We start from the raw sequence: 27,695 nt of genomic DNA on the forward strand, positions 1-27,695 counted from the left end.
GTCATGTTCCCTTCACCAAGATGGCTGCGTCCATAGATCTCCATTTGGTACAGTTAAATTGTCTGTTTTTAAGGAAAAGGAGGTGGGGTAGGGAGATATGCAGTTTTATACGATTTTTTTTACTCATTCAACATTCTTATTCTCATAAAGATTACAATGTTTGAAACGTGAAGGTACCTGACAGAAATGAAAGCCACTTATTAACAATAACACAGGTTTTAGCATCCATGTGTTGAATTATTTGTCACACTAATGACTCTCATTTAGGGGATGTCAATCTTCCAATGAGGTTTGAGTTACATCTTTAACTAGAGCATTATTTAAGAAATTCCAGTAAATGTTTGAACAAAGAAAAGGAATAAAAGCGCTTCTATGAAGTTTTTTTTTAAATTATTTTGATTGCTATTAAAAAATTGAAAACAACACGTTTAATAATTTCATGCGTCCGAAGCGCTTTTCTGATTAAGTTGACATCGAACCGCTTGTGTACATATATTCATGGAAGTGGTTGAATCCATTCTTGAAAGAAAGATTCAAACTGTATATAATTAATCGAAAGGTCTTTTGATTCTTCTATTATGCATGAAACTATTTAAGATCACGAGTTAAATCATGTTTCTGAGATAATTTTTTGTTGTTCGTTCTGCTTTGCACAACTTTTATTATTATATTCAGTAAGATGAACAGAGATGGGTCTGATAACTAAAAGACAAAAACTTTAACAAACAATTATGATTATGTTAATTAACCCGAATAATTCAGTCGTTATATTCCGCTGATTACTTCATAACCTCGCAAGTAGAGGAAATCGATTACGGAGAGGAATGAATTATTCGAGTTATATGGTAATTTGCTAATTGTTCAAAGTCGAAAAATTTGTCAGTACTCGTCTTTATGTTTATATATTGGGTTTTTTTTCCATGTACTGGTGTGCTGATGACAGGTCTTTGGTAACCAAAAAGGTATAGAATTACGGTAACCTGGACGTAACCATTCACAAAAAATGGGTTGTTTTGGTCGTGTGGGATTTATGTATCAATACGCAACTACGTCTGGTTGAAATTGGGACGTTGAATTCATGTTGTAAAAGTGGTATCCCCTTTGCAAGTTAAATAATCGCTGCAACACATCTTTTATTTTAGAAAGTGTATTTGGCCTCTTGAAATAAAATATCTAATAGATCCAAGGTACCCTCTTGTTTCCTGTTGCAGTTCTAAATTATGCCATTCATTCCAAACCCAATTTGCAGAACTGATTTTTTTAATTTAATTCGTTCTTGTCCTGAATATTCATGAAAAATTAGCAACTAAACGTTAAGCAATCGACAATCAATCAATCAATCCATCAGTTTTTAAGTATTCTCTTGTAGGTTTACACAATATATTAACAACTGACCATTTTCTAGATTTGGGCTGAAACGGACGCAGGACTTTTGCGTTTTGTTTACCTGTAACACGAAAGGACATTTGCGCTCTAAACACTATGGACATTTGCGCTTTTAAGTATGATACACCTAAACTAAATTGACCGGACATATGGGCTTTTTACCTATGATAGTGACTTTACCTGTAATATTAACCAGATTAAACAAGGGCATGGAAAGATGTTCACATATTCTATATAAACGACAAAATCGTAAAACGATTATTCTGGTAAACGATAGAGACAACGAATTTTTATGGATAACACATTTTGATTTTGACCTTAATTCCTCAAGCAGCTTAAGGATGTTCGCTACTCTGTATTAAAATAACAAGCTTTTTAAAAGACTGTTATAAATTGATAGTATATAAACAAAGGAATTAAAAAAGCAGAACAAAATTAAGGGTCCGTGTGCTTGTTTTCGAGATATAAGCCATTGAAAATTTGGCGGGATATAATTCTCTCTAGACTTTTCGTACATTAAACATTGGCACCCTTTTTCTTTTAAAAATTATGAAAAAATAACAAGGATTTTATAGGTTTTTCAAATATGGCTTTTTAAACTATGTGTAATAAAATTATGAAAAGAAAACAGGGGTTAGTGGGCAAGTTTTTTAAAGCATTCAAATGGATAAAATCAGAGGATTCCGAAAATCTGACAAAAATTATAAAACATGACAAGCGAACATCCTTAATACAATTCGTGGATTTAAAATTGGAAACTATATTATATTCCGCGGAACTGTACCATCATGGCTTATCTACATTTACTTTTTGTGTATATTAATCGTATCACTAGCGTATTTCGGACAAAATATCCTTTAAATACTTTACTTCATACACGTAATGCAAAATCTGTATTTCGTTTAGATATAATATTTCAGCATACTTTGTTTCTTTCTTTCCCACCAACCTTCTTACAGGATTCTACAAATTTTTACTTCTAGCCACAATACCTGTGACGTCTTCTCCTGGATCACTCGTGCGACTCCATATTACAAGTTTGGCATTTTCTATGAAACTAATGACCACTTATTGGTTTATAGACATATATGAAAACTTGCTGATAGTGGAGTGCCTGCTTGGTTGAGACTTGAGTATTGTACATGTGGAATGGTACAGTTCCTTGAACAGCACCATCTTGTGCCTGTACGCGCTATGCAAATAAACTGATAGTTCAGCACATAAAAACTAAATATATACCATTAATACAATTTAATTTTATTTAAATTGACTGATCAAGTGGTAACATCAGAATGCTTTAGAATAATACATACAGAATTTTATACTCTGCTCTGTATAAAAAAATTTAAATTTTGAAATTGGCCTAAATTTACAAATGATTTTTTTCCATCTAAACTCTTTTCTTTTTTTATCCAAGAACGTTAAAAAGACATTGATATTAAATTTTAATTGTAATATTCATATCATGATTCATGAGAACAACTATAAGTCTATAAGTCACCATGCAGCCTTCAACATATGTTTTATATATATATATATATATATATATATTTCTCATACACATGAGAAAAATATCCCCTTGTGGATTATCATAATAAATTCATAATAAGAAACAATAAATAGCCTCTAAAAATCTATTACCAACTAGTATTCAACTGATTGAAAGTCATTGTGAATTTCCTTATATACCTATCTATATATAACGTGAAGATTTGTATCGATTTCAGATAAAATACATTACTATATGTAATGTTTAAAAAGCAGTGTTCATTTAAATTGAATGGAATCGATCACATCTACCTACATACCAAACATGTCGTGTTTACATTTACTGTGAATATATAGGGATGCTATTGCTGATATTCTAAATGTCATGTAAAGCAAACAAATAGTACTTTTATTTCGGTACTATATCGTGGTCAAGTACTTCAGTTCAAGCACGAAATACTCGACACATACGCATATTATTTAAATAATAGTTTAAAACAGTTATATTACCAAACTCTGAAACAGTGGTAACGTCCTCCTTGCAACGCTACGTTGACTTTATAGTTGATAGTTTAGCAAAGCAACGTCACCGCTGTTTCTGAGTTTGTTATTTTACGACAATCAGAATATACATGACGTCTTTTATCTTGCTTCATTTCTGCTCAATATAAAAAAAGGAACATGTGATATGATTGACAATGAGACAACTCTGCACCAGATAGCAAATGACTAGGTATAGAAGTTCAACAAGGTGACTGTAAGGCCTTCAATAATGAGAAAAACACATACCGCATAGCATTGATCTATCAAAAGCCCCGAAATGACAATCACAGAATTTTAAATGAATTGGTTCTTGGTTCTACGTTTATGGAAGCGTTAACTTCATCCAGAAAAAGCTTCGGACGCATGACATTGATCGAGTGTTCTTTTTTAATTTTTTTTAGACATTGTTGAAATGTAATCTAGAATAGATTTAGAATATGCATGGTTGAGTGGTTTCAGCATTTTGCATGGATGAGTTGTAGTTTCAGCAATTTGCATGGTTGAGTGGTTTCAGCAGTTGACATACTTTTATTTTGCAATTTGTATAGCAACTTAATACACAATTTTCGTACTTCATTACTATTTGCTGACGTACAATATGGTGCTGGTACAAAGGAAGCATGCATACAAGATTTACCGGTAAAAAGTTAAATCACAAAAATACTGAACTCCGAGAAAAATTCGAAACGGAAAGTCCCCAACCAAATGGCAAAACCAAAAGCACAAACACATCAAACGAATGGACAACAACTGTCATATTCCTGACTTGGTACAGGCATTTTCTTATGTAGAAAATGGTGGATTGAACCTGGTTTTATAGCGCTAAACCTCTCACTTGTATGACAGTCGCATCAAATTTCATTATATTGACAACGATGCGTGAATAAAACAAACAGACATAATAGGTAAAAATGTCAAAATAGGGGTACAGCAGTCAACACCATGTCACAATCTTAATCACAAACGGCTCTTAAAATATACCTTGGTTTTGTTCGGAACTCTGTTGTCATATTCATAGTCACATTTTATAATAGTACATATATATAAATGAGACCGCAACCCATCGCTGAAAAATGTCTATATAAGATTTAAATTATGGTAACCTCAGAGTTGACAACAAGTTACCACTTGACCACTGAGTGATAGCTAGTTGGCCCGCGAGTAGTTATCCCCAAGCAGATTTTTTTCTCGATTAGCGTGGATCACGAAAAAAATGATACTCTGGGTTTGATTATCAATTTGAAACAGAGACAACAGATTACTAGTATGTTCTCAAATGCCGTCATTAATTGAATAAGTAATTTCGACAAGGAAAAACTAAGGAAACATCTTATAAACAGATTTATTGCATTTACTCTATTGTATACCCATTATCAAGAGATCCCCCCCCCCCTTTTCCACTTCGTAAAATGCTATTTTTCACAACGTCAAAATGTGACATATTGGGAAAGATGTGTTTTTCAACTGATTTCACCCGTTAGCTTGAAAACGAGTACATGGAACATCCTTTTTGTTAAACGATTTTGCTTAATTATACAGGAAGATTATTTGTACCAATTTTAAAGAAAAATCACCGATGATTTTTTTTTCAAATTAAATAAATATACAGCTAAAATAATGAACATGATGAAAATTAAAAAAAATATGGATTATTTTCAAAAAAAAAATATTAAACTAAATTAAGGGCCTGCTTATTTAAAAAAGATATTCAAAATGTGTTTAGAATAAACCGCTTGTGTTCATATGTTTACACAAAAATCACCGTGGGATCAAATCTGTATCATATGTCCATAAAGTCGAGATTCAGATTGAACTGACGTTACTATAGTCTGAGAATCAAAACCCAAACTACCCATACCCCCCTCCCCCTTTTTTTTTCATCAGAGACATCATGGTTACGTGCATGTATTTTTTTATTCTTGTTTTTAAGAATTTAAATAACAATCTAAAATTATGCAAAAAGTTAATTTTCTATTTTTTGTAAATAAATGGCATAATTTTAATATTAATTTATTTAACAAGATTTTCATTTCCGACAAAAATCAAAACTAAATTAAAAAAAAATAAGCATTGATATTACGTTTTAAACATGTGTAGACTGCGCTTCAGCGAAAATAGATGCACATAGTTTAAACAGAATATAAACAGAGAAAATAATATATGCCAAGTCTGCTTGTTAGAACGCCAAGTTCATCAATAAAATGAGATCGACATCACCTGTCTTAAATACTGATCTATTTTTAAACTGATTTGTATGGATTTTCAATGTCATGTTATATTTATTGTGTGCATCAAACAGTGTTCTGGATCGTTAACGTTAAAGAAAAACTTTCAATGATTTTAATGTATCCAAATATTTGAAGGATCCATTTAAGAGCTCCACCCAAAGCTAACGTGTAAATTCTTGCTTATAGATAGTTATATTATTGGGTTTAATCATGCAAACCACAGAATGTTTTATTGGATGGAAATGAAAGTGTTTTTATATCGTTTAGTGCAAAATAAAGTCCTTTGTTATTCCATACACTGTTTTGCTCAATTTAATGTCAACTTCAAACTGTGACCATATTATAACAGTAAATATAACGCCTCTCATTGTATATCGTAGTGACAAACACATTTCCAGTACAAATGTACTTGAATAATTGATCATCTTTAGAATAGTGGTAAGCATTCAGAATGCTTTCAATCTTATTTCATATTTCATTTTAATTGAGTTTTTAACATTATAAATTTACTAGAAAAATCTTAATATTTATCATATATAATGATAATTTATATTTGGTAAGAGATGCATACACCTTTTTTAAGGGGTTTTCTCCTTTGTATATTGCAGAAGGATTTCTCCAGCGGTTACATGAGGGTCTTGATGGGGATTGGAGAATAGAGAATGATGGCAAAAAAAAATAATGAATATAGAAAAATGAGCAAAAATAAAAAAATAATAATCAATAAGTGGCTGCAAAAGAATAAAGAATAGCAGTGAAAAATAAAAGAATTAAGTAATAAAATACTGATTACAGAAATAATCATGTTCAGAATAATGAAATCATATTATTACACATAAACCTAATATTAGTATAAAGAATATTACAGAATAAGCGTTATTTTTAAAGATAAAGAAAAATGACTCAAAAATTTAAAGAATACAGAGGTGAAGGACCCCTCACCAAGACCCTCTTACATGATGAATGTTGCATTGTCCATCTTTAAAAGGGTTTGCAGTGCTTCTTAATGAACATCAAATAGTGCACATCAGGTCAATGATAAAGGCTATATTTATCTTGAAGTATTTCCATCAACTAACAAGAGAAAGGGCTGCAATGCAAGTGTGGTTTGGTTATATAGTGTTGTTTCTGATGAAGATGAAGATGACGAGAATGAGGATGACTTAAGAAGAAGAACAGCCAGTGGCAATTATAAAAATATATCAGGACGAGAACATGTTAATGTGAACCGATTATGCCCTGAATTTTAACGTGCTATTTCACAGAGCTAACCAGTTGCAATCTTTGCTCTAACTCATAAATTATGCGTACTTAGGCCAGAGCTTGCAATAACAGCATGGATCAAACACAGAACATCCGTCACTCGAGGTGATCTTCTTTCCTAGTATGTCATAAGAGTTCGTTCCATGTAGTGTTGCATCTTACTATTTTTTTTAATACAATTCTAATATAAAATATATGTTGTACATAATTTCGATCTATCTCTTTTGTCAGGTTGTCTTTGAATTCTATAGGCTCGTTGTTGGTCACAATGCACCGTACATTGTATTTCCTCTTCATATGAGCAATTTATATATGAGGGTGTGGATGGGGGGGTCCTTCATTTCTGTATTTATGAATTTGTTAGGCTATTTTTCTCTATTCTTTATACTGTTTGCCCATTATTCTCTTTTCTGTATATTTTAGCACCTCATCATTCTCTATTAATTATTTTTTGGTCCATTTTACTCTTTTCTTTATATTTTTACCCCATTATTCTCCAATTCGTAAACACATATCCACAACCTCATATAGTAATACGTGTATCAAATTTATATATCATTTTACAGACGTGACATTACCATATTAAGGTAGTTCGGGTACCGGAGTAGAAATGAAAGATGATAGAATGTTTTTCATACTTTGCCAAAATGAAGTATCATATATTGTGATATGTTCTAAAATGTAATAAAAATGATAGGCCACCGAGTTTGTTTTCAAGCTCCAGATTGTGAAAAAAATACACATTATGAGATAATTTTTAAGAAATTGAGAAAAGGCATCATTATGTGAATAAAAGGTTAAGCAAATGATAGAATTTTAAGTGAAATATGAGAAGATTGCATTTATAAAATGTTTTCAGAATATCAAAATAAAAATGGGGCCACCATACGTTTTTTCATGCTATAACTTGAAAAAAAAATGATGTAGATTCCTTTATGAATTGTAAAAATTCTGAGTTACCTAACTTAATACGCTTAATATTAAAAAAATTTAAATCAACCAAAAATTTTCACCTTTGTAAAAATATAAGATATAAGTAATAATAATAAGATAGAATAACAGAATATTGTTCATTATGATTAAAGTTATTTCATTAAATTACATTCATGCATCAACATTTGCTGTTTTTATTTAAAATCTAGACCTATTGAGTTTTGCTATTTTACAATCGCAGAGGGCGGAAGACAGACTTCAATACCTCTTTACAATATATATTTTATTAAAAAAAATCTGAATACTGTTTCTCCCGACAACGCATCATTGTAAAATAAAGTGCTATAAGAGCGAAAATACATGCGTTTTGTAAGGTTTGGTTATTAGAATGATTATTTAAATGATATATTGGATTTTTTTCTCGTTATCATTAAGTATAATGATGTAGCGGTAATTCCGCCAGGTATACCTGTCACAAAGTTACACAGAAGTAATAAGGTAATTATCTCAAATTTATGAATTGGTTAAGTAAATCATTTATTTGATTTGTTACCTGTTCACCTTTTCTACAAAAAGATATATAATATAAAATAACATTTGTCTTTTTCTTCTTTTCTTTTTCTTTTTTTTTTCTGAATATGATTCAACAGTTTTTCGCAGAATTCTAAAAATCAAATTCAGCCGAAAGATACTGGTAGAGTTGAACGGGATATAGACATACAGGTATAATGATCACTAGCTGGAGCTTTCGCATCTGATAGTAAACTACACAAAACGGATAACAGGAATCAAATACCGTACAGACACATGATGAAGGGGTGTTGTGACCGAGCGGTATGGATAAATACGCATCCACATCCGCTACAAATGAGGACGTTAAACCCGAAGCCTCGCGTTTGAACACTGCCAAGCTCTTTGCGCGTACGCATGGTAAAAGAAAACTTCAAATAAGTATGTGATGGGTATCCCGTTCTGGTGGCAGCCTGAATCTCAAAACTGTTCATTTCGTTGTTACTTTTCTGAACCTATGTGACTAGTGTTTTGTAATATGTGTTATTGTCTCGAAGGGAACAACTAGAGGCTCTAAAGAGCCTGTGTCGCTCACCTTGGTCTATGTGCATATTAAACAAAGGACACAGATGGATTCATGACAAAATTGTGTTTTGGTGATGGTGATGTGTTTGTAGATCTTACTTTACTGAACATTCTTGCTGCTTACAATTATCTCTATCTATAATGAACTTGGCCCAGTAGTTACAGTGGAAAATATTTTGTAAAAATTTACAAAAATTTACAAAATTTATGAAAATTGTAAAAAATTGACTATAAAGGGCAATAACTCATTAAGGGGTCAATTGACAATTTTGGTCATGTTGACTTATTTGTAGATCTTACTTTGTTGTACATTATTGCTGTTTACAGTTTATCTCTATCTATAATAATATTCAAGATAATAATCAAAAGCTGCAAAATTTTCTTAAAATTACCAATTCAGAGGCAGCAACCCAACAACGTGTTGCCTGATTGGTCTGAAAATTTCAGGGCAGATAGATCTTGACCTAATGAACAATTTTCTCCTGTCCAGGCGCGTAGCAACCCGTACGCAAAAACGCAGTTGCGTACACATCGAAAATTTGACAAAAATAAAAATATGGCAAATCTAGTAAGAATAAAACTAAAGTAATAGAATAAATTAAAAAGTATTATAAAAATATGCTAATAGTCACTTTGTAACTATATTTCGTTCCGGATACTAGTCTTCTCTTTTCAATCGTGATTGTGTTGCTGATGCAGACAATTAAAATAGCTGAGTCCTCGGGTGTCAGAACACAATTGTTACGGCTGCAATGCCTCCTTACCCTGACATTTCTGAAGATTTCAAAATAACTGATGAAATAAAATATGACTTTCTTGGGCAACAAGTCATTCTTATGATTATCCTGTGAGATATGTATAGTCTTACATAGGTCGTCATCATGAACAGATTTTTTCAAACAGTCCAGTCAAACTTAATTTAAACTTAAGATTGTTAATAGTAATTTTCTTGCAAAGTCTTCGCCGTTTTTTTTTTATTTGACGACCAACGGGTTTTTACTTTTTTATTCTGCGTTCGGTCGTGCAAGACGGGTGCCTCGTTCAACGTGTTCCCCCGATTTTACTATACGTGCCTCGAGATTAAAAGTGCTTATTCTCCATGTTCATTTAAAGTGCTTGTTCTCCTTGCTTGGTAAAAATAAAATACTCTCGTTTTGGAAGTTGATAAATAGAAATCTGAAATAATTTGATGCTTTTCCTTGTAGATTTCGGGACTTCAAACGTATTTATATATAGTTAAAGAATTCCAAATTATGATATTATAAACAAGGATTTATACTCGGGGAAACTTTAATATACTTAACGTATATGCATGTATGCCTGTCTCGACGGCACCGACAGAACGATCTTTCGGTACCATGAGAAGACTACGAGAAATACAATGAAAACCAATCGTTTATCTGGGCTTGGTCTATTGAACATATACCGTGAAAAACAAATTTCAACAGACACGGTTTTGGACATCTTCAGTAGAAGAAAGGAAAGGAAATGGTCATTGACTTTCAGAATTAACTTTAAGAATTAAAAGCTAAAAGAAAGACTGTTTGTTCTCTTATAAAATAAAACATAGAGAAATGTGATTCCATTTATTTATGTATTTTCTCAATAAAAAAATCCATTTAAGTTGCACGGTGTTGGCTTAGAAATTTGAATTTTCTAATGTATAGTGGGTTGAGACTGATTAGGTAACAATTAAAATATATGGTGGTGGCACTATATATTTTAATTGTGCTTAAAATATAAACAAGTTCTACCAAGTTTACTTTCTCTAATTATTTTTTTTTTCAAATTTAATTATTTTAAAAAGTTGACTTGTTACTCATTCAAATAAGATTTCTGTGAGATCATTTTAAGTCCCAGGAAATCGCGAGAATGCAGGATTTTGCATCATTTACTCCAGAGCTTCTGGGGGCCTTGAGCGGCCCCAGACCCCTCGCCATATGACTTCCTTCCCCGGCATTGAGTACACATCATTTTGGCCTAGCTACGCCCCTGCTGTCAGATATGCTCTAAATGCTTTGGTTTCAGAGATATGAGCCAAAAACTGCATTTTACCCTATGTACTATTTTTTAGCCATGTCGGCCATCTTGGTTCGCGGGCAGGGTCATCGGACACATTTTTTAAACTAGATACCCTAATGATAATTGTGGACAAGTTTGGTTAAATTTGTCTGAGTAGTTTCAGAGGAGAAGATTTTTGTAAAAGATTACAAAAATTTACAAAAAATGGTTAAAAATTGACTATAAAGGGCAATAACTCCTTAAGGGGTCAACTGACCATTTTGGTCAAGTTGACTTATTTGTAGATCTTACTTTGCTGAACATTATTGCTGTTTACAGTTTATCTCTATCTATAATAATATTCAAGATAATAACAAAAAACGGCAAAATTTCCTTAAAATTACCAATTCAGGGGCAGTAACCCAACAACGGGTTGTCAGATTCATCTGAAAATTTCAGGGCAGATATATCTTGACCTGTCAGATTTGCTCTAAATGCTTTGGTTTCAGAGATATAAGCCAAAATCTACATTTTACCCCTATGTTCTATTTTTAGCCATGGCGGCCATCTTGGTTGGTTGGCCGGGTCACCGGACACATTTATTAAACTAGATACCCTAATGATGATTGTGGCCAAGTTTGGTTTAATTTGGCCCAGTAGTTTCAGAGGAGAAGATTTTTGTAAAAGTTAACGACGACGGACGACGACGACGACGGACGACGGACGCCAAGTGATGAGAAAAGCTCACTTGGCCCTGTGGGCCAGGTGAGCTAAAAATGAAATAGTGTATTGAATCATAAAACTAAGTGCGTACAGCCAAAGCAAATACATATGTTATCAAAGTGAGAGTACTAACTAAGTTCATCAACATGGAGCAAAATATCAATCAGCGATTTTCATGAATATGCATGATATATTTGCCACCATATGGAAACAACAATTAATCAAACAGCCCAAACGACAGAAAATTTCGGATTCCCAAACTTTCAGTTCTATATTGTTACAGAGGCAGTGCAATATTTTTTTTTCTTTTTCTAAATTATAGTTAACTTTAATTTTATTATATATTTAAATAAATAAGAAGATGTGGTATGAGTGCCAATGAGACAACTCTCCATCCAAGTCACAATGTATAAAAAGTAAACAATTATAGGTCAAAGTATGGCTTTCAACACGGAGCCTTGGCTCACACCGAACAGCAAGCTATAAAGGGCCCGGGCCCCTAGTGTAAAACAATTCAAACAGGAAAACCAAATGAACGGTCTTATCTATATAAAAAAAGAGAAACGAGAAACATTTATGAACCTCACCAACAAACAACAATCACTGAACAACAGGCTCCTAGTATATAGTTATAAGTACTTTGATACAGAGATGCAGTGTACGCGAATACAATATTTACGAAGTACTGTCATCACAATTATACTGCACTAGACGAGAGAAACGGACGACAGCTATTAAGGAGGATGAAAAATTGTTGTATTAGTATTTGATGTTACTTAAAATCATTGCGACGCCATGCAACCAAATAGCCAATGGAAATGTCGGAAATGTGAAACGAAAAATATCGCTTCATGCGGGAAATGATAGATTACAGGTTATAACCATAAGATTTTTTTAAGTTTGTTTCATAATAAAACCGTCGACATGAATGATCTGTAAACATGTCTTTTTTTAATTTAATATATTTAATATATTCTAAAGTTTTTTTCTGCAGGATAAAAAATTACTGTACTACATAATATAATTGTGTTCATCCCTGAAATCATCAGTCAGAGCCTTTTTTGGTAGTACATGCATGATCTCTAGCTTCAGTGTAAATATAAAATTTGTATGGTGTACATGAATGATATTTACAGTATACGTATATGATCTGTATGGTGTACGTGTATTCTCTTTACAGTGTACATGTATGTTCTGTACGGTGTACACATATGATCTGTACGGTGTACATGTATGATCCGTACGTTGTACGTGTACGATAAGTGAAATATAATTGAATGGTCTGTACGGTGTACATGTATGATCAGTATTGCGTATATGTATAATTTCTAAATTGTGCATGTATGATATTTACGGTTTAGATGTATCATAAGTTGTATATTGTAATAGATGAACTGTACGTTGTACAAGCATTATCTGTACAGCGTACATGTATGGTACATTTTTATCTACAGTATACAGGTATGAGTGTATATGTATGATTTCTACATAAGGAATGAAGTAGAAAATGATGAAAGTGGAAGCATATTTAAGTTTTCAATGAGTGGTCTTGAAAACAGTTTTTGTAAAACGATTAACAGTACGGCATCTAATTTCTTTGCTTTTTTCTACAAAATTAATTTTGTATACTTTTTGTGTCTTACCCCTGTTCTGAGCCCATTTAAATTGCAAATGTAATTCAGACAAACGTCAATCATTGTGCATAATAATAAACAAAATATTTGCATTTATAAAAATATGATTGGGAAAATTTGGTTGATTTAAAAAAAAAAGAATCATAAAATTATATTTTGTACCATACACGACCAAGAACCTCATAAAATAAATGTCTTTCTGGTGTGTTCCTATTTTTTATGTTAACATTATTATTCTATTGTTTAGATTTAAAGAAGAAAAAAAGAATAGTTTTGAATGACATCAACTTTTATAGCATTATACTATTTTGGTAATGTTTTGTATATACGTCTATACTTGTATATTATCATATACTAGTCAACAAAAGAAACGATACATGGCAATGTATTTTCCTTATATAATGAAATTGGATACACTGTACGAAGTTTAATAATTGCCAAATTAGTCTAATATTTACAGAGTGTTATTTTCTTATCAAAACCATTGATTTAAGGCAAATATGCGAATTTTTTTTTTGCACTTTTTGTTATTTTAAAAATCGTATTTTCACCCATAAATTCAAAAATCGATATTAGAACTTAAAACTTTAAACTTAAACATGGTCTGCTTAAAATTTTGAATGCCTTTGCAGATATTTGAATACTTAATTCTCATCTTCGAAATCAAGTGCCGACTTTTGTCATCATTTTCCGCAAAATAAATTTGAACCCTATGTGCAATAGCACGGTATTTTCTCACTTTCCAATTTGGTCAGATTCTTTTAATCATATGCATTTGCTTTGCAAATGAATGTTTTTCATTGGATAATTTAACAGTTTTTCCTATTTATTATATTTTATGATAAATTGGACTTCAAACTTGTGTATCGTTACTTTTGTTGACTAGTATGTATCTATACTACGACTGAAGATGTTTTTGCAATATTTCTGCCACTCACACTAGGACATAAAAGATTTATGTTGAAATTTTATGTCTAATAAAAGATGAAGTGTCCAAATTTGACAAAACGTTCACAACGCCCAAAATAAACCATATAGTTACAACAATGGATGTCTGAAGTTAAAATGTAACGCATTAGTAAGGTATTTGACACTTTTTGTGTCATATAGATTATGATGCATCATATACCACTATAGAAAATTAATGTTGATTGCTGCTTTAAATGGTAAATATGTATGCCAAGTCCTCTGTTGCCAAATTTATTAACAACACTGTGTTAACACTTAAATATCTTTAAATGTGATCATCTATTGATTTTTAAAAAAAAGCCCAGATTTATGTAAGGAATTTCTATGTTCTTTTCGAACTTTGTTAGTGGAAATTCCATTTTAGCACTTAAGCTTAGGTTATATGACCGTTTTAATTTTCTTTTTTTGAATTTTCGTTTATTTCTTTTTATTATGTCCTTCTTCTTTCCTTTTTGTGGGAAATGGGAACCCTTTGTTACAAAAAATGTTACTAGACGGTTTTTTTTTTTTCATCTTGTCAAACTGACTTTTCGTCAATATGGATTTCAAAATGGGTTGAGCAGAGACTAAAAGATTCATTTATACAATCTTAGTATTCAGAAATGTTTAACAATCCTAAAACATAATGATTTGTGCTATATTTATAAAACTTTTTTGTTGGTTTTGAACAATATATTTCAGAATTATCACCATATTACATTGTAGGTGTCAAGTCACCAATTCACCCACTCACATTTATAACAAATATAGCCCTACTCTCACTAAAACAGTGATTTTGATGTTATTGAGTTTTTTTCAACAAACAAATGAATTTACATGAAAGAAACTTTTGCTGAATGAGAAATATATTTTGACCATTTGAGCCTAAATTTACTTGTGCATGAATTTGCACTACAATTTAAGGGTAGATGAGGTAAAAGTTTGCCTATAGATTTTGAGAAAACCGATTTTTTTTTTTAGTTCTTACTGCTGTAGGTGAATACCGGAATGTCATGTGTCACACATTTCAGGATATATATCTATTGAATTTAATCTTAAAGTAAAATATAAAGAGAGCTGTGAAAATTGAAAAATTTGTTTGAATATTTAAACGAAAACCAATGTAGTATGTCATGTATCTTTTTCAAATAAGTGAAAAAACAGTTTGCTTAAATTTGTCATAAAAATGAAACACTTTGAACAACTTTTTTCTTCAAAAAATTTATTTGTGCAAAAACTAAGGATTACCAATAGATATAAAAATAAGAAGATGTGGTATGATTTCCAATGAAACAACTCTCCACCAGAACCCAAATGACATTGATGTTAACAACTATAGATCACCGTACGGCCTTCAACAATGAGCAAAACCATATACCGCATAGTCAGCATAGGAGGCTATTCCACAAACACATGTCGTGCGTACTCAAATTTTTGAACAGATTGAAATAGTATAACATTTTTTTTCTTTTTTGAATTCTTACATATTTTGACACGCCGGGGCCTTTTAATACTTACTATACGGTATGAGTTTTACTCATGGTTGAAGGCCGTATGGTGACTTGTATTTGTTTACATCCTCGTCCTTTGAGATTTGGTTTGATAGTTGTCTCATTGGTTATCACAGCTCATCTACTTTTAAATCTTTATATTTCAACAAAGGCTGTGACACATTAATTAAGGTTCATGTGGACCCTTTGGCTAAAATGGCTACGTTTTCACCTCAAAATTTACTCTGAGTACAGACAAACCTGTGCATCTGGAAAAATTTTAAGACACAGCATGCCCTAGATAAAATAAAATTAATGTGGTTGAAATATACTAAATGTGTTTATTAATTTCACAACAACCTGTATAATTTATCTATATACAATGTACCAATCTTTAATTTACATTTAAAACGGGTATAAAATATTTAAGAATCTCTCTTAACTATTGACGTTTTAACCCCCGTCTCCTATTTCTTCATATTGACGAAGAGCTCTTAATGACAAAATGTAATTCATTGCTTAGAAATAACAACCACGGTACCAATTTTAATGCACTAGATGCGCATTAGAAAACATTACGAACATTACGAACTCCAGTATATTGGTTCGGTCAACGTGCACTTGGATACCCCTGAAAGATTTGCAGTTGAAATTACAAGTATGTTCCATTTGTCGTACACACACAATCCCGTTCATGATAATTTTTGCAGTAAACATATTTGAAGTTAAAAAAACCAAACGTATCATCGATTTCCTTGCACAAGACATGTATTTCTTGAGTAACTTCTATCATATATGTTCGAGATAAAAAATAAATATATTTATAACGTTTAAGAGGAATTAAATTTTTGAACCGTTTAGCAAAAGAATTCCTTTGACACACCCTTTGAATCATTCAGATTATCTGCTATAATCTTAAAAGATTCGTCTTATAGCACACACATATTTTCTAGTAAGAATTTACAGATTCAAATTTAAAGGGACAGCTTAAAGTAAAATATGCAACTGCTATAAGTTTGCAATGGGCATTTTAAAATATATTAGATTAATAAAACATAAAGCGTCCTAATGAATTTGACTTGTATTTTCTTCTTCTACAGTCTGATCTGTATATGTTTCAATCCTATCCTAAGTTCATTCTGTTAAATAATTATAAGCAATTATATGACTTTGTGTGTGTATTTCAACTGACTGACCCCGTGTTTTGAATTTTATTACAAAAGAAAAAGCCGTGTTTCATTACACAGAAAACCATGTCAGGGACCATAACAAAACAAAAGAATCTCTTTGTAAAGCTTGCATTTTTTTTCCGGACGATGTAAGCCATCATTAAATTATCAAATTAAAATCAAAGTATTACGTTTTATTGATTATTTTATACTAGGCTCGCCGTATCATCATACGTGTCGCCTTCAATGAGCTGTATCCTTTCCAATGCTTCCAGGTGACACCAATAGTATTAGTACCCTTTAGATACCTCCCGTTAAGATTGGAGGCATAACAACCACTATACCACCATCCTCCCTTATACATTTCAGAACAGTTACCGCCGTAAACATCATTATCTCTATCCCTTGTAGAAAATCTATATCCATTATGAACGCCTAATGAATTCCCTGTGTTAAATAAAATATTGGCATATAAAAATATTGAAACTATGTATATTTATTGGTGCTTGGAAAATAATGATTTACTATTTTCAATTAAATTTATTATCTTTTTATAACAAACCTGCATCGTAATTCCTGTTGAATATTCTGAACTAATAAGTTAGCTACAGGAATACTTGCCGAGCACACTATTTAACTATTTGTTCTATTGTTACTACTATTATCTATTGTTTCAATTTGTAAAGATTAGAATAGAAATGTTTCCTAAATGTTAATACCGAAGAAATGAAAAACAAAGAAAGGGCATAGAAGGCCATAATATAATTTAGTGATTACAATAAAATAAAAAAAAAAATGTTCAGAGTGTATTGGAACATTTGACAAAATAGTGTTTTAATATTGGGAACGATCATTTTTAACTTTCAGGGGGGAGGGTATGGTTTTTTTTTCATTCAAAATCTATTTTTCGTACCACGCAAGCATCATTATACCATATTGTTTTCTTCCAAATTGGAAATCGGAATATTTTTTTAGGAAATTATCATAACCCAGTAACGATTCTAATGGAAACTACACAAGATTCGGGGTCATTATCATGATTTTGTTGACAATTCATTTGTCCCTAGCGCAACCAAAGAGAAGCAGGTTATCGCAGTCTTAAATCTTAAGATATCAGTATTGTCGTTTAAATTGTAAATTTACAGATTGCGTCCCTGTTTCCTATCTTTCCATTTGGTCGTAGTTTGGATTTGAATGACAAAAACCTTACAATTTACAGCAACGAATTACCTTAACGTTTTGTGTCGTTAATTAGATTTATATTATCTTATAAGGTTTTAATTGATGTAGTGTATATTCTATTTCAATTATCATGAATCTACATTACCTGCATTTCCAGTGTAACCAGCTACTTCCAGCTTGTACCCTGACCTTTCGTTCTTAACAACAAAAGTGTTGTAGATGGCATATCGGTGGTTATTTTCAAAGTCCCACATGTCTATTCGCAATATGTAATATCCCTGTTCTGTCAGTTTGCTCAAATACTCATTCCCTATAGTTAAAATTGCACAATTTATTGCCACATTGCAATAATAAAAAGTTTTGATATGTGTCAGTTAAACGTTTTATGAAGAAATGCATGTACTTCATCAATTACTAGTAACAACATCACAATAGTGTGAATAAATCACCTACATCTCCTTTTTACTTATATCTTAAGAATCAGTAAGGTACTGTTAGAAGTGTAAGAAGCACAGAATATTAAAACCTTTCGAAACACTAAGATTTTTACCTCCAAAGGCATGAATAACATTATCAGTATTCGGCGCAATATTTTGTACATTTATGGTTTCAATTATGTTTTAAGGTCGTAACTGATTTGACTTTCCAATTTTTGTTTAAATTTAGCGCCACTAATGAGTTTCGTGTTGACGAAAGCGCGTCTGGGGTACTAAAATATGAGCTTGGAATCTTTAATGAGGATTTAGATTTGTTTTAAATTGTAATTGAAAAAAATATAAATATATTATATTTTAATTTATCTCTGTCAAATAAGCCGACAATTAGATAAACAAACCTTACCTAACCAGAAATCTCCTTCAAAATTCCCAAAGCCATTTTTATACGACTCCCAGTCTCTGTAAAAGCCAACAAAACCATTGGTTCTTCGTTGGAATAACTGTGGAAGACAATTCCTTTTAGATATCATTTCAGCGATGAATGAAATTTGACTTCGTTACATGCATCTCTATTAATCAGGGGATACTTTCTATATCTCTTGTTTGTTCTTTAATAAATTATGTTATTACTATCATATCTCAAAACAGCATATCATACTCGTAGTGCGTTTGTGTTGATAGTATTATATGTTATTTATAGAGCTCCTTTTACGAATTAACGTATGAAATGCACGGAAAGCGTTGTTGTTAGTCATACCGATAAAATGAAATTAAATGCTTTTTCTGAAATAATTTTGATTTTGATTTTTCTTTGTTTAATTTATTATTCCATTTGTCGAAATTGAAAAAAAGAGGATTGGGTTCTTAAAACAAAACAAAAAATCTTGTCCTTAACCATCCTCGTCATTGGATGTCTTTGTTCATATAATTGTGTTGTGTTTTCCTTTCAATAAGTAGGTGTTTGTGACAGGATCTTAAGCAGTTCTTTATTGATAAGGTTGCTGTCTTCTTGAAGTTTCTCTCTTTCTTCATATTAGCACGGTTCTGTTGCATTGTTCTTGCATATCAAAAGGGATTACGGTATCGTACATTTGTACTTGTGGACTCTTTATTTTACGTTTTCCTCTTTTTAACAAACATAAAACTATGATAGTTTATAGTTTATCTGAATTTATTACATAAACTAATCAAAATGTTTTCAATTTTTAAACGGCATTTCTAAAACGGCACAACTTTCAGTAAATATCATATATACGAACCGTCCAACCACCTCCAAAACTCTTCATATCACAAAAGACATTGAAACCGGAAGTTCCGTCCGGATAAATTTTATAGACTCCACTTTTGTTTTCTGATTTTCTCATTTCACCACAGTCGGAAGGTCGGGCGCCTAAACCTTTATAGGATATAAAAATAAAGAATAAAGATGATATGACTCTCAAACATGTTCTATTTTATCTATTTTATAATTAAGAAACTTAAGGTTCTAATACAGTCTGGCAAAGATGACCTGAGATGAATTTGGCTATTCGGTTTAGGTCATTTTTTGTGCCTGGCTATCACATATTAAGGTTTGAGGGTGCCTGATGAAGGTTACTCCAGAAAATCCTTCGAACGCCTAGATGTATAATGTGTTTATTTTATTTCAAAATGATAAGTGCTTTCTTTTTAACAGCCTGCCAAAACTGAATATTTAAAAAGATATATTTTTGGTAGACGAAGAAAATTGTTGCATCCATAAACTTTGATCTATCTTATTGGATAAAACTTATAGTTCCATCTACAATCTAATTTATTTTTGTTAAAGTTTGAAAGAACCAACTCAAATAACATGTAAACGATTTTTTTAATTGTAGCACATTACCTTTGGAAGGGGACGCGATGCATTGACTCGTAGTTTCTGTGATAAGATTAGCCACTTGGTCGGCTACTTCCCTGACACATTTCTCTACAATAAATATTTGAAGACATCTTATTCTAATTTCAATCATTAAAACTATTGAAAACAGATATGTTAAATATGAACTCGAACAGTTCAAACAAAATCGATGTAACAAAATATTGTCGTAGCAGAAATTTGTAATTCAAATTGTCATAGAAGAAAATGTTTTCAACGTGGTCTTTTATAAACGCGTGATGATTTATTGCAACATTATATACCTATATGGAATTATAGCTTGGTACTTGATTTAAATTTTGTTTTCTCGGTCAATGTGTTCATTGATTTCAAATTAATTTGTTCATCAAATCAAACATAATATTGTGCATTTTCCTACCTTTGTTTATTTCCTTGCCATAGCTTTGTACAAAAACGAGAAGAAAGGCAGTTAACAGCAATTCCATATGCATTGTATTCCGAATGTGACTTGAAACAAAACAAATGAATATGTTTCCTTACTGCTAGTATTTTGACTACATATGCTGCCACATAAATATACGTATAGACTTTTACAAATGTTGTTGCGTGTTATATGTAATATGAGAGGCATTATTTCCTGATCATTTAATCGACTTAATTCTGTTATTCCCAAAACAGGTTCTGCATTCTTAAAAGTTCTAATACGTACCAAATGTCATTGACTGTACATAGGATTAGTTTAATTCTATACATGTACCAATGAAAAAGGAGGATTTTGGAAATGAAAATTCTGGCGTGTAAAGAACTGGAAACAAAATAACCTTCGACAAGACTGGTTGTAAAATATATATTCTGCACAACAAAGTGTAAGGAATGAATGAGCACAAAAGTGAAAAAGTTAGCGGGATTAACTTGTTACTTAAAAAAAAGTACTTTTTCTTTTCCTTTATTTACCCGTTACACAAGTACACGATTTGCCATTAACGTTAGCATTCTTAGTCCAAACATACGCTTAAACACTGACTTCATAATATCGAAAACATTTTAAAACAAAATAAAAGGATAGCCGTTGGAAATTTGTTCATTCACAAGTTCTTAAATGTTTATTTTAAAGCTTTAAATCTGGTATGCTCTAGTGTATAGGCCAATATATTTTGGTAATTTCTGTTTTCCTTTTTATGTATTATTTAAATTGTGTCATTTATAACAAATAAGATGCGTCTAAAATTGTATAATTTGTGTTTCTGTAAAAAAAAACATAGTTGCAAAACCGTTTTATAAACCAAGAGGACGATGCTCGAAAGATATAAAGCTAACGGAACCAGACAGGTTAAAGGACAAATACAAACATATATACATGTAAACGAAAATATTAAAAGAACAAAGAGGTCATTTACATTTTCGTTATTTGGTCTCTGATGTAAAGTTGTCTCATTGACAATCATATCCCGTCTCCCTTTTTATAAGGAAACCTCACGTTATTTCTTATTCATATACCACAGGCAAACATAATTGGTTTTTGACAATGGACAAGCAACCAAAACCATAAGACATGCTATCAATGTTGATTCCAAAAAAAATAAATTTAATGGACGAAAAGATAGGCATGTAGAGACAGCTACAAAGAACGATACAATTAACGACCTTTGAAATATTAAAAACTCATCTTAAAGGCTTATAATTTTGTACGTCAAACTCGTGTTTCATCTACTCAAGGCTCAGTGACGCTCGGATCAAATACATGTTTATTTAAAATAAACTGCTATATCATATGTTTTAGTAAGAATCTGAAATGAAAATAGTAAATACTCGGTTTTCCGTGCGGTCAGATAAGGATAATGTATAAATGAAAGGTGATATCGCAAAAAATATCAGCGCCAGATCAAACATAATTTAGATTTAAACAACACACCTAAATGCAGAAGAACACAAAAAGCGCAAAAAACTTAGGATAAGCTAGAATCGAAGATCTGGTATTGTTACATAATTTTACAGCATACGACTTTTTTTATAAGAATTTGACTATCTAGTATTCAATGACATATTCATAAGTCTAAACCCTTATATTTATGACTTTACCAAACATTTGGCACATACGAGCGAATTCTAGCACCTTCCTCTTTTACGTGCATATATTTCTGAAAAAATATGATGATGAAGTTGTTTATGTATAGATGATGCATCAGTTTTGCATTTAGTCTATATAATAGGGATAATTAGTTTAATAAAAATCTTGGGACGAATCGATTTTTATTTAGATTTTTTTTCTTTATTGAAATAACGTAAATATTCCAGTATTTAAACTCCCCCAAAAAACCGAGGAAAAACAGACAATACCAGCGTATGGATTTTCTACCTAGGAATAGATTACCTTAGCTGTATTTTGCAAAACCTTTCGGAACTTTGTGCCCTCAATGCTCTTCAACTTCGTACTTTAATTGGCTTTTTTTAATTTTGTGATTCGACGAGCGTCACTGGTGAGTCTTTTGCAGACGAAACGCGCGTCTTGCGTACACAATTCTAATCCTAGTATTAATGATGTGTTTATTATTAAGTTAAAATTGTTCAAATGGCATAAGGATTAATCATCAAATGGTAAATATCTATTACGGAGTAATAGAGACATTATTTTCAGCTTGGTTCAAATACCATTTAAAATTAAAACTGACTCTTTAAGGATACTGTAGTATATAGTTCATATGAACATAACATCTTGATTTGCTGCCACTGCTGTACTGATAGTTCCTGACATTTTGATATCATGTTGATGATAGATTTTTTTAACTGAACCTGAAATAAAATCAGTTAAATATAAAAAAGGGGATGAGGTATGATTGCCAATGAAACAACTATCTACCTAAGTTCAAATGAAGTGGATGCAAGCAATTATAAGCAACCGTACGGCCTTCAACAATGAAATATAAAGTTTAACTCGGATGATATGATATATTTGCTTAAGGTCCGGGTACATGTAAGTCATTTATATCTATTTTCGATCGTCACCTGCCTCGAGTGCGGGAGTATGTGGTTTCGATCCATGGCCGGGTCAACCGAAAGTCTTGGGCCTATAATTGCTTACAACACTTCATTTGAACTTTGGTGGATAGTTGTCTCATTGGCAATCATACCATATCTCCTTATTAATATATTGGGACTTGCTGTTTTTTCCGACAAGCACGATGGGAGAGATAAGACAAAGACTGGTTGACCGGGGGTCTGAATAATGTGTCCAGGTATGGTAACAGGTCTTCTTGTGGTCTGTTACCTTGCAAATTGGCACGTTAAAAATTCAACACAGTGTGTCGGTCTTTTTCAAAAATAAAACCCAGGTAGCTATGATATTACACAACCACTGACGCGGTTCCTGGCGCGGTTCAGGCTGAATATTAGTATGTACTATCGTTGATACTCCTTCCCTTACTTACTAATTTTAAGTTGGACGTGCAATGTCAGCAATATTTTAGTTCACTTTATTATAAGGTTGGGGTAAACAACGGATTAAGCTCTTACATTTCGAGGAAGTTGCAATACAATCTATACTACTGAAACATCGAGGTCCAATTTGATAGCCGGCATGACGCAAAAACGACGAATCAAAGAATTCAACTTGATGTATAACTAATACAGGACAATGGTGTTGATTAAAATTACACCATTCCAGGCCCTTTCGTTTTCTACATAATAAATATTACCAATAATTAACAAGCTCCGGTCGAATCTGATACCGATACCAATAGTATTATTACATGTAGTTTCCAGTTTTAGTAAGAAAACCAGGACGGGTTCAAACGGAAAGATTTTGAAAGCAAAGACAACTGTGCACCTTATAATTAGTATGACTTTATCAGATGACAATACGAATACTAATAATCCAGGCTTAAAACAAGGTGTAGGTACTTTAATTCAGTCATTGACCCGCGATGTCGCGGGTGTGTTCTAGTAACATTTAAAGGTACCACATTAAATTTTCCAGATACGCATTTTGAAAATCGATGTCTCCTTAGTGATGCTCAAGGTAATGGACTCAATGCTCAAGGAGCCTGTTGTTTAGTGGTTGTCGTTTGTCGGTGTGGTCATAAGTGTTTCTCGTTTCTCGTTTTGTATATAGATTAGACCGTTGGTTTTCCTGTTTGAATTGTTTTACACTAGTCATTTTGGGGCCTTTTATAGCTTACTGTCTGATGTGAGCCAAGGCTCCGTGTTGAAGGCCGTACTTTGACCTATAATGATTAACTTTTTACACATTGTGACTTGGATTGAAAGTTGTCTCATTGGCACTCAAACCACATCTTCTTATTTATAATCAATCCTGTGTGTCCAAAAATTAAGGCATTATATAATGCTAGAAATGGTTAATCCACGTTAATAGAACATACACAGATATTTATTTTGGACTATATAGTTTTAGTACGTGTTGTGTACAAGACTGTATGTGAACGAATCTTGAATTGACTTTGCAGTGGTAGCGTATAAAAAACACAGGTTAATCAATAAGGGAAATCAGACATCAAAAGAGGACAAAAACAAACAGCGAGATAAATGAAAAATGTACACAAAATAAAAAAAACCATAGGAGATGGAAAATATTTATAACAAAAGATTTGGACAATACGTTCTCCAAACGAAAAGGTTTGTAATTAGATGATCAATACAAATGAACTGCAGCATTCAAATTAACTGTTAAAGGTCAAGTTCGAAGTAAATTGAAAAACTTTGAAACACAAGTATGTATTACAAAAGAATAAGACAACCCCTGTGTGAAGCTTTATTTTTTTTAGAGAATAAAGTACATTTTAGTGCAAAACTGAAATCAGGGTATTCATTTTTATTTCTTATTTTTTGCTAGGCTCGCCGTATCATAATACGTGTTGCCTTCAATGAGTTGTTGTATTCCTTGCAATGACTCCAGTTGGCACCAATAGCATGAGCACTGTGTTTTCCCTTTATGTACCTCCCGTTAAGATTTGAGCTATGACACTGATTATACCACCATCCTCCTTTATACATCTCTGCACAGTTATGGCGGTAAACATCATTATCTCGATCCCTTGTAGAACATTTATATTCATTATGACTGCCGAATGAATCACCTGTATAAAATAAAATATTTAAGTCTTAACTAGTCAGTTGGTGTCTGAAAAATAATTTTCAACTAAATATATTATATATTATCAAACCTGTACCGTATTCTAGTCCGAGATTACTCTGACGTTCAACGGCTGTTTTGCCAGACAAGCTGGGGCCGTGGGACGTCAGAGCTCGTCCCATATCAAAAAGTGGATATTTGCCCGTCCAAAATAGATGCGCTGCTTCGTCGCTTCTGGTGCCAACGGACGGCCTTGGAATTATATAAATCGGGTATCAATTTGTTCATTTTTCATTTATCTCTTCATTTATGTAAGTTTCAACTACCTGCCACCCTTTATTTTCTTGTATTTAGACAGTTTTCACAGTGACCCACCGATTCTGGCATTTTGACTTTCATTTTGAAAGATTGTCATGTGATCACGAGAAAAAAGTAAGGCACAATGGACTATGGGAAATGATGTATGCATATGACCCTAGGTCAATAATGAATATATAATCTAACACCTCGCTCATTTACGATGCAAGCAATGTAAATATCCGAGAGCTTCCGAATGTTATCGTGGTTGGCACTAAATGCTTAATACCGATCTCCTGTAAAGGAGGTGAAAAATCGTGGTTGGCTACTAAATGTTTAATATCGATCTCCTATAAAGGACGTGAAAAAAGTATAAATATTTGCATATTTGAGTCTCGAGGTCGCAAAATCTCGTCCATTTGAAAATAAAAGTAAAAATGTCTGAATCGATGGGTCACTGTGAAAACTGTCTAAATATGAGAAAATAAAGGGTGGTAGGTAGGTGAAACTTACATAAATGAAGAGATATCCACTTTTTGATATGGGACGAGCTCTGAGAAAACAAAGAAGGTCATTGAAGGCCATAATGTAATTTGGTTAATACAATTAAAACATTATGAGTGCAGAGCGAATTGGGACATTTGAAAAAATAGTGTTTTAATATAGGGAATAATCAGGAATAATCATTTAAATTTGGGGTGGGTGGGGGTATGGTATTTTTTTTCATTTTGAATTTTTTTTTCGTACCACGCAAGCATCTAATTTTTTTGTCGCGCAAATTCTTTTCCTTAGAATTTAACATTAAATTCAATGGTAAATACTCTCAATCCTTTTGGTCGGTCTTTCATTTGGACCAATCCTGACACTCCTTGGTGTATTATAATTCAAGAAAAACCTTAAAATATGTATTATCTATAACTTATTTCAATTTCAACAAAACAGATATGCTAGATATAACCTCGAATAGTTCAAACAATATCGATGTAGAGATGCAACAAAATGTTTTCGTAGAAGAATTTTTTCATTCAAATTATCAGGGAAGAAAATGTTCTAAACGTAGTCTTTTAAAACGTGTGATGATTTTTTGCAACATCATATACTTATATGAAATTTACTTGTTACTTGATTGAAAATTATGTTTTCTTGGTCAATGTGTTCATAGATTTGATATTAAATTTGTTCATCACATCAAACATTATATTGTTCATTTTCCTACCTTTGTTTATTTCCTTGCCATAGCTTTGTACAAAAACGAGAAGAAAGGCAGTTAACAAAAAATCCGTATGCATCGTATTCCGATATTGACTTCAAACATAAATAATAAATGTGTTTATTACTACTAGTATTTTGACTAAGTAAAACTCACATTATCTTTTATTCATATACCATAGGCAAACATAGATATCTCAATTTGGCTTTTGACAATGAGCAAGATACCAAAACCATATGACATGCTATAAATTTTGAGACAGTCGATAACGGAGCCGACATGAAATCAACAAAAAAATCCTTTAATTGAAAAGAGAAATATATCGAGACAGCAACTAACAACGATATAATTCACAACCTAAAATTTAAAAAACCTCATCTCAAAGGCTTATAGTTTTGAACGCCAGACTCTTATTTCATCTACTCAAGACTCATTAGTGACGATCGAATCAAAACACATGTTTATTTAAGAAAAAAACTGATCTATTATAATTTTAGTAAGAATCAGAAAATAGATATAGTAAATGCTTGGTTTTCCTTGCAGTCAAATAAGGATATTGTTTGAATAAAAGATGTTATCAAGCAAATATCTGTACCAGTGTAAACCTTATGTAAAAGAAACACACATCTATATCAACAATAAATCGATGACACATTAATCTATAAAAAAAAACTGAAAAAGATAATTTGCGTATGAGTACGAAATATTTGGAAAAAAATATAAT

General features: G+C 31.9%; 1 protein-coding gene across 1 annotated transcript; it reads right to left on the reverse strand.

Annotated features, from left to right (window-relative positions):
- Positions 1 to 17,080: 17,080 nt before the first annotated feature.
- On the reverse strand, positions 17,081 to 20,961 carry LOC127729949 (fibrinogen C domain-containing protein 1-like). Its single transcript, XM_052237933.1, has 6 exons — positions 20,797 to 20,961; positions 20,385 to 20,468; positions 19,780 to 19,916; positions 18,924 to 19,020; positions 18,229 to 18,393; positions 17,081 to 17,348 (listed from the first exon to the last, which is right to left on the reverse strand). The coding sequence occupies exons 1-6, from the start codon at positions 20,867 to 20,869 to the stop codon at positions 17,113 to 17,115; spliced, it is 792 nt and encodes a 263-aa protein (XP_052093893.1). The 5' UTR covers positions 20,870 to 20,961; the 3' UTR covers positions 17,081 to 17,112.
- Positions 20,962 to 27,695: the final 6,734 nt, after the last annotated feature.

The sequence above is a fragment of the Mytilus californianus genome, unplaced genomic scaffold, assembly GCF_021869535.1.
Source record: "Mytilus californianus isolate M0D057914Y unplaced genomic scaffold, xbMytCali1.0.p SCAF_2, whole genome shotgun sequence".
Lineage (NCBI taxonomy): Eukaryota > Metazoa > Mollusca > Bivalvia > Mytilida > Mytilidae > Mytilus > Mytilus californianus.

Bases quoted from the DNA above. Each gene is read 5' to 3' on its own strand.
- LOC127729949 (XM_052237933.1), bottom strand. From the start codon at position 20,869: ATGCATATGGAATTGCTGTTAACTGCCTTTCTTCTCGTTTTTGTACAA. The intron at 20,469-20,796 runs GTAGGAAAATGC...TATTTATTGTAG, and splicing joins TGGCAAGGAAATAAACAAAG to AGAAATGTGTCAGGGAAGTA. The intron at 18,394-18,923 runs GTAAGGTTTGTT...TTTTAACTATAG, and splicing joins TGAAGGAGATTTCTGGTTAG to GGAATGAGTATTTGAGCAAA.